This window comes from Trichechus manatus, unplaced genomic scaffold (genome assembly GCF_000243295.1).
Source record: "Trichechus manatus latirostris isolate Lorelei unplaced genomic scaffold, TriManLat1.0 scaffold00091, whole genome shotgun sequence".
Taxonomy (NCBI): Eukaryota; Metazoa; Chordata; class Mammalia; order Sirenia; family Trichechidae; genus Trichechus; species Trichechus manatus.
Window position 1 is genome coordinate 4,720,391 of NW_004444027.1, and position 9,040 is coordinate 4,729,430.

Genomic DNA, 9,040 nt, shown 5'->3' on the forward strand with positions numbered 1-9,040 from the left:
TTCCTGAATTCTTCCAATTTTTTGTCTGTATTTTCCATAAATTTGTCTATTTTTTCCTCATGTTTGTCAGCTCTTTGCCTCAGTTCTTGGAAAATTCCGAGTATTAGTGACTTGAGTTCCTTATCAGGGTACCTTTGTTATTTATAGGACTCAGACTACACATGAGAAATTAAGCTAATGAGATGACTCTTGCATGGGGCTAGCCAGGCCAGAAGGACCACCTCATGGTATCAGCTGGCTTCAGGGAAGGTGGGCTGATTCAGTCAATCATGACTATGTAATGAAGCCCCAGTAAAGGCTATGGACACAGAAGCACCACAGGTTTCCTGGTTGGTGAAAGACATTGATGCATGTGGGAGGGTAGCACGTCCCTCTCTGGTACATGGAAACTCCGCTTTGGAAACCCTCCCAGATCTTGCCATATGTGTTTCTTTATTTGTATTTTTTTTCCTGTAATAATACTTTCCATGAGTTCTGTGAATCATTCTAGTGAATTATCAAATCAAAGGGAGTAGTAGGAGCCAGCAGGTCAGAAATGAGGGGAGGCCTGTGGACTCCCAAGCATATGGCTGGCGTCCTGAAGGGATAATAGGAAAACCCTGAGTTTGTAGCCAGCATGTCAGAGGTGAGAGTGCCATCGGGAATCCCAAGCTTGCAGCTAGTATTTGACATCTTGGACAGACTTGGCAGTCTGGAGGACTGTGTTCTTTAATTTGTGAGCTCTGACCTAGTTTAGGATCAGAGGAGGAAGTGCTGCATGTGTAACTGGTGTCAGAACAGAAGTGGCAGAGAACTAGGAATTTGATATTTTCTATGCAGTACTCAGTTAAGATTTGTTGAAAGTCATGAGAGCACCCTACGGATATTTCTGGGTAGATTAAATTAGAAGACAGGGTGACAGGGTTTGGCTAGCAGGCTCAAAGAAAAGAAAAGCTGGTAAAATTATAAAGAAAACCAAAGAAACAAGTAGATAGAGGCCGAGAATGCTGCTAAACGTTATACAGTGCACTTGACAGCCCCTCTCAACAAACATTTATCTGGTCCCAAATGTCAATAGTGCTGAGATTGAGAAAGGAAAAGTTGAGAATAGTCCTCTGGGTCTGGAGCAGTATTTTGAACTAGACCTCTGCAGTCCTCTGGTTTTCTTTCTAGAACTCCAGGGTGAGAAGAGGAAGTCGTTCGTTCATGAATTTTGTTTTTTTGTTTCTGTGATATTCGCAGATCTGAAAGCTACTATTGTCACCTGGTAAAGGGATAGGGAAACGACAAAAGTTAATAATTTTTTTTTATAGGTCATCCTTTGGGTTACTTGTCCTTGAAACATTGTGATCTTGGTAATGCTAGATGCTTTACTTTCAGGGTGAAAACCAAGACAGCTGCCAAATATGGCCTTTCAGCACAGCCCCGCCTGGTGGATATCATTGCTGCGGTCCCACCTCAGTATCGAAAGGTCTTGATCCCCAAGTTAAAGGCAAAACCCATCAGAACTGCCAGTGGGGTGAGTGGTTCAATTCCTGAAGTAATAAGTTGATCGTATCTATTCTGCCAGAAATCCTTGCCTTCAAGTAACTGCTCTTAGCCAATTTCTTTGATATTTGTCTGTATATCCCTAACATGCTTTATGGATAAGTTTTGAATTTTTACTATTAGACATCATCCATGGGCTTGTTACTTAGGAAGATAAAAAAATTAAGCAACGTTTGAAACCTGACTGATAAACAGCTGGCTTCCATGACACCATCGTCTGTACTTCTCCTTCTACATTTGATCATTTCCTTTCTTTCTTTGAGGGCTATTCTTGTTCTGCTTGCCTCTAAAAGTTGGTGTTTTCTGTAGTCCTGGTCCACTGTTTTTATTAAACCAAAAACCAAAACCCATTGCTGTCAAAGTCAATTCCAATTCATAGCGACCATATGGGACAGAGTAGAACCACCCCATAGGATTTCCAAGGCTGTAATCTTTATGGAATCAGACTGCCACATCTTCCTCCTGCAGAGCGGCTGGTGGGTTTGAACTGCTGACATTTTGGTTAGCAGCTGAGCACTTAACCACTGTGCAACCAGGGCTCCTGTTTTTATTACTGTACGTATATTCTTTGGTAATCTCATCTATTTGATGTTTTTAAGGATTGTCATGTGCTCACCCCAGCTCTGACCTCTTCCCAACCTTCAGGCTCATATCAAATTGCCTGTTAGACATTTATCCTTTTATTGCCTGTAGAAACTCAATTTTAACATAACCAAAAGCTCATTCATCTTTACTGTCCATCTTAGTTCATGGTGCTACCATCCACTCAGTTTTCCAAAAATGTGAGACACATTTTCCACCATTGTCCATACTTTGGCCTTTATCATTTCTTGTTTAGACTGTTTCAGTCATTTCCCAGTTGATCTGCTTTGTCTTATGTGCACCAAATCCATCTTCCACGATGTCACCAGAGTGATCAGAAATATGAAGCCATCTGTCACAGTGCAACTTGGAAATACACAGCTGATTATCATTCTCTATCTACTATGCACTCTTACCTCCATGTCTTTCATGCTGCGCCTCTGGTAGTGCATTGTTTGTTTGTTTGTGCTTTAGGTGAAAATTTACAGCTCAAGTTAATTTTTCATCAAAAATTTATACACATATTGTTTTGTGACATTGGTTGCAATCCCCACAATGTGACAGCATACTCTGTTAGATTGTTTTTGAGTTTTTGTTTTCTTTTTGCTTTGAACACCATCTTTGTTAGTATTGTTAATATTATCATTATTAATAACAACAATAATAGCTACCATATTTTATCCATCTATTATACACCAGTCACTGTGCTAGGTACTTTGGGTATGTTTTCTAATTGAATTCTCAGAACAGTCTTGAAAGGTAGGTAGTATTGTCTTCATTTTATAAAGTAGAAAGATACATAGTAAGAGGTCTCTCTGATTGAGTCCAAAGTCATTGCTTTTTCTACTTTATCAGTAATTTTTAAACTGTATTCTACAAAAGTACAGGGTTCCTTAGAATTTTTTGAGGAGCCACTATGGGGAGTAATAGGAAACCATGAGAGGTGATCCCATCTCTACTTCACCTTTTATATATTGAAGTTCTAAGTTAGATGTTGGAGCCCTGGTGGTGCAGTGGTTGAGAGATCAGCTGCTAACCAAAAGATTGGCTGTTCAAATCCACCGTCTACTTCTTGGAAACCCTATGGGCAGTTCTACTCTGAAAGGAGACTTCTATTGCTTAAAAAAAAAAAAAATGTTTGAAAACTACTGCACATAGCTTCCTTGTCCCCCACTTCCCCCTACCTTTTTAACTCAGTTAACTCTTACTCAGCATAGTTGTTAGTGCTCAGGAAGGCTTCTTTGACTCCCCTGAATTGTTATCTTTGGACATTCCTAGTGTTTTGTACATGCTTCTTGTCTTAGGCTGGGTTCTCTAGAGAAGCAAAACCAGTAAAGCATATAAATATATATATAGAGAGATTTATATCAAGGAAATAGCTCACGCAATTGTAGAGGCTAAAACGTCCCAAGTCCACAGATCAGGGTAGAGGCCTCTCCCAGTTCATGTAGCCACAGAAGCTGGTGAACCCAAGGTCGGCAGGTCGGAGAGGGGCTCCCTCTCACAGGCTGTGAAGGTCGTGAATTCCAAGATCTGCAGACAAGACCACAAGGTTTCTCCTGATTCATGTAGCTGCAGGGGCTGGCGAACCCAAGGTCAGCAGGTCAGGGAACCGGACTCTTGCTTGCAGGCTGAGAAGTCCGACGAATTCTGAGATCAACAGTTAAGCTGCTAGCTCAGGTCTCACGAACCAGAGGTGAGACAACAAGAGGCAGCTGCTGAGTCTGGAAAAAGCCAAAAACCTTGGCAAGGCGAGCAGGCAGAAGGTAACCGGCGGAAGTCAGGGAGATGAAACTGAGAGGGCAGTGAGCTGCCACAGGCCTTCCCTCTGCCAGTACCACTCAGCAGATTCCATCATGGGGGTGATCACAACATTATACAACTACTAAAGCATGGAGAATAATGGTCTAGCGAAGTTGACACACAATCTTAACCATCACACTTCTTAAACCTTGTTGTTTTGATATTGTCTATTTCATGTCTTTCTCCCCTACTAGATAGTAAGCTTTCAGAAGGTAAAAGCAATGAATTATTATTTTGTAGTCTCAGGGCCCATCTAGCACTGTATAGCACAGGAATGGCTTATAGTAGGCCTCAATAAATGGTTGCTGAACTGGACTGACCTCATCAGTGATATATGTCTTTGTGTCTCATTTTAAATAAAAACACTTGCTAGAGAAAGCTAGAATTTCTAAGATTTCTTGCAAAGTGATTTATTTTGGGGTTTCTCCAAATAACTGGTTTTTTAAAATTTTAGTTTGTTTTGTTTTAGAAAATAATCACAAACTGACAGAAAAGTTGAAAGTACAGTACAAAGAACTTTTTTTTTTCCTGAGCCATTTGAGAGTAAGTTGCCAAGCTGATGTCTTTGAGTACTTGAGTGTATTGTATATTTCCTACAAACAAGAGCCTTTTCTTATGTAACTAGAATACAACCATCAAAACCAGGAATTTAACATGGATACATTACTGTCATTTAATCCTCAAACTTCATTCAAGTTTCATGAGTTATTTCAGTAATGTCCTATAGGAGCCAGTTCAGAATCAGGTGCTGCATTTAGTTTTCATGTCTCTTTGATTTCCATCAGTCTGGACATTTACTCCATCTTTCCTTGACTTTATTACTTCGACGCTTTTAAAGATTTTGGGGCAGTTTTTTTGTAGAATGCCCCTCAACTTGGATTAGTTAGATGTTATTGTTAGTTAGATTTGAGTAGATAATAGATGTCTCAATTAGATTCAACTTACGTATCTTTGGCAAGAACATCACAGAAGTGTGTTCTCATTGTAGCCTATCAGATAGCACATAGCTTCAATCAGTACCATTACTAATGTTGTTCATTTTGATCAAGGTGATGTCTGCCAGGCTTCTACTTTATAAAATTATTCTTTTTACTTTGTAATTAATAAGTATTGGGGGGTGAAACTATGTAAATATCCTGTTCCTCATCAAACTTCCAATTTATTCATTCATTTATTTATATCAGTGTGGAGTCATGGTTTCCTATTTTTATTTGGTGGGTTATAATTTGTTACTGTCATTATTTATTTTGATACACAAATGGTCCCAGATTTAACCTGTGGGAGCTCTTTGAAGCTAGTTTCTGCATCTTTTGAAATGTCCCCATCATTCTTTGAGCAGATCCTAGCTTTTCAGCACAACAAAATGTTCCAAGTTCATCATGTACTTTCTTTGCCCCAGTACTGGAATTAGCCATATCTCCAAGAATTAGTGACTTTTAGAGATGAAGGGTATTTAGGAACCAAGATTTGTGTACTACGTGTGCTCGTTGCTATTAGGGTGTTGCTACTCCCAGGCCCTCTCAGTGCCAAGCTATAGAATATATGTATAAATACATACATGCATGTATACATACATGCTTATCACACATACACATAATACATTTTCATAGATATCTTTTTGTATATCCATCTATATATGTATAGTGGAAACTACAAGTTCACAAAAGTACATCCAATTCCATTCATCCCACAGAGTTTTAGTTCTCTCCCTTTCCATATTTATAACATCCACTGACGGTGAGAAACCTGGCTTATGTTAGCTTTAATATATATCCTTATTTGACCAACCCTCTTCCCCTATATGTAACTAATCTTCCATCTGTGCTATCACCTCCTTTCTCAGGTGGATATCCTTCTTACCCCACCAGAGCTCTGAGAGGCCTCTCTGAGAATGTTTTTCACACAGACTTTGTGAAATCCAATTCCTAGCTAGCTTAATAGTCTTTGCTCTACAGATTGAGATCTAGTGTATCCATGAGGTGTTTTATGTACAAAGATTAGTGTTCATATATAATTTTGTATAAAGTAATTTTTTCTTGTGTATTGGTAAACTATATCAGAGAGAGAATAAGAATCACGGTGGCTTTTAAAATTATTAATTCCTTATTTTACACTTAATTTATTCCAGAAAATAATACAAACTATCACATGCAATGAATAATATTGAAAACGGATCATCCTTGTACCCATTGCCCACCTTAAAAAATACAGCATTACTAATGCCTTCAAAGCCCCCATCTGCCAATCTCTGATTGCCATCGTTTCTCTACATACCACTCTCTAGAACTGTGTAATAATTTTTCTATAATAGCTTTTTAATTAATCTTTTATAGATTGCTGTTGTGGCTGTGATGTGCAAACCCCATAGATGTCCACACATCAGTTTTACAGGAAATATATGTGTGTGAGTATGATAATTTTGTTAAGTTGTGTGTGCATGTGTTTTAATTGAACTAAGTCCCATAGAGTCCTTGGTCAATGCATGCTGGTAAAAACTTTCATTTAATAAATTCATAAGTTAGTTCTTTGAAACAAGCAGCTGTTGATAGGATATTTCAGTACTTTAAAAATGGAACATTTGAAGATTTTAATTTATTGCAACACATAAGAAAAAAAATGCATAATTTATAGAAGTTAAAACAGTAGACATTCTATTAACAAATGAAACGTGGAAGTGTGAGCTGCCTAAATTCTAGTTGTCAGAAATTTAAAATGAATTTGGTTTAGAAAAATATCAACATGGAAGGTTATCTATATAAATACCTTTACACTGCTTACATTTAAATATTGACAAAAATTAGCAGAAGAGTATACATGAATGTAGGTAGAAAAGTTAAAAGGGAGAAAGATTTCCTTGAGTGCGGTTACCAAGAGAGCACTATGAGTAACAGTCCAAACTTAAAGAAAACTTAGTACCTTTTATTTGCCCCTAGAAGCTTAAACCTTTAAAGTTATTGTGACTGCAGTATTTTAAAAGTGAATGTAGTACATTCCTTTATATATTTGTCTTGTTTACTAGTTAGTAGACTATATATTATTTGCAGATACTGCAAAGGTAGACTCTTCTGTGAGGATTTGAAAATGAAACTCTTTCATTTCAGGATTTTATGGAGACTGTAGATACTTGAACTAAACTGTTGAACTAAGTTTTATATCTGACATCTGAATTCATTTGTTGTATTGGCAGATACTGCCCTGGTGGACCGGATTCAGATTTTGAGTATTCAGCTCAGTCCTATACTGGATATGAGGTAAAGTAATTTCAGATTGTGCTGATTAAATGTTACATCATGTATACTGTACTATACTTGATGTAACATTTCATCATTAAAGTGTGATTGCACAATATCTGCTTTCTTAAAATTTTTATTTTGTATATCTTTCTGATTACAAAAGTTGTTCATTCACCAGTATTTGCTGAGTCTCTGCAAGTGCCATTGCTCTAGTCGCTAGAGAAATACAACTTTAAACCTTACAGCAACCTTTTGAAGGTAGACACTGTTATTTTTTTGTTTATTTATTTTTTTATTGTACTTTAGGTGAAAGTTTACAGAACAAATAGTTTCTCATTAAACAGTCAGTACATATAGTGTTTTATGACATTGGTTAACAACCCCACGACATGTCAGCACGCTCCCTTCTCGACCTTATTTTTTTTTTAGTGAAAATATACATAGCCAAACATACACCATTTCAAAAATTTCTACATGCACAATTCAGTGACATCAATTACATTCTTACAGTTGTGCTGCTATTCTCACTTTAGATGAAGGTTTACAGAACAAAATAGTTTCTCATTAAACAGTAAGTGCACGTGTTGTCCTATGACAATGGTTAACAACCCAACTACATGTGAACATTGTCCTTACTCAACCTTGGGTTCCTTATCGCTAGCTTTCCTGTCCCCTTCTGCCTTCTAGTTCTTGTCCCTGGACTGCTGTGCCTCATTAGTCCCGTTTTGTTTTATGGGGCTGTCCACTCCGCTGAATGGTGAACCTTGGAAGTGACTTCACCACTGAGCTAAAAGGGTGTCCAGGGCCATACTCTTGGGGTTTCTCCAGTCTCTGCGAGGCTAGTAAGTCTGGTCTTTTTCTGTGTGTTAGAATTTTGTTCTACATTTTTTTCCAGCTCTGTTCGGGACCCTCTGTTGTGATCCCAGTCAGAGCAGTCAGTGGTGGTAGCCGGGCATCATCTAGTTGTACTGGACTCAGTCTGATGGAGGCCTTGGTAGCTGTGGTCCGTTAGTCCTTTGGACTAATCTTTTCCTTGTATCTTGTTTTCTTTATTCTCCCTTGCTCCCAAAGGGATGAGACCAGTGGAGTATCTTAGGTGGCTGCTCACAGGCCTTTAAGGCCCCAGACGCTACTCACCAAGGTAGAATGTTGAACATTTTCTTTATAAACTGTGTTATGCCAGTTGAGCTAGACGTTCCCCAAGACCATGGTCCCCACAGCCCTCCGCCCAGCAATTCAGTCCCTCAGGGACTTTGGATGTGTCTATGGACCTTCCATGACCTTTCCTTGTACAAGATGTGCTGGCTTCCCCAGTATTGTGTACTGTCTCACCTGTCACCAAAGATACCACTTATCTATTGCCTATTTAGTATTCCCCTGCCACCCCTCCCATCCCTTGTAACTAACAAAGATTGTTTCTTTTTGTGTGTAACCTTTTTCATGAGGTTTTACTGTAGATGTCTCATACAATATTTGTCCTTTTGTGATTGACTTATTTCACTCAGCATAATGTTCTCCAGTTTGATCCATATTATGAGATGCTTCACAGATTCATCATTGTTCTTTATGGTTGCATAATACTCCACTGTGTGTACGTACTATAGATTGTTTATCCATTCTTCTGTTGATGGGCATCTAGGTTGTTGCCATCTTTTTGCTGTTGTGAACAATGCTACAATGAACATGGGTATGCATATGTCAATTCGTGTGACAGTTTTTTTTTTTTTTTTTAAGAAAGGACAACATAAGTGATATCTCTCAAATCCCACCCTTATAGCAGCTATCTACTCTGTCTCTTGCTGAGAACCTCCTTGCTCAACCACAAGGATGAGTAACATCCAGAGGTCATGCCAGATGGATCAGAAAGAGGTAAGGCAGGGGATAAAGAAACAGAT

The 9,040-nt window shown here is 38.5% G+C and overlaps 1 protein-coding gene across 2 annotated transcripts in view; it reads left to right on the forward strand.

The window, feature by feature from the left end:
- ELP3 (elongator acetyltransferase complex subunit 3) overlaps positions 1-9,040 on the forward strand; it is a 119,623-nt gene that overhangs the window by 5,429 nt on the left and 105,154 nt on the right. For both annotated transcript variants that reach the window (XM_004382186.2, XM_023736728.1), the window contains exons 3-5: positions 1,360-1,498; positions 6,246-6,316; positions 7,100-7,163. In XM_004382186.2, the coding sequence (XP_004382243.1) occupies positions 1,360-1,498; positions 6,246-6,316; positions 7,100-7,163 (274 nt within the window). The remainder of the gene's footprint in view (positions 1-1,359; positions 1,499-6,245; positions 6,317-7,099; positions 7,164-9,040) is intronic.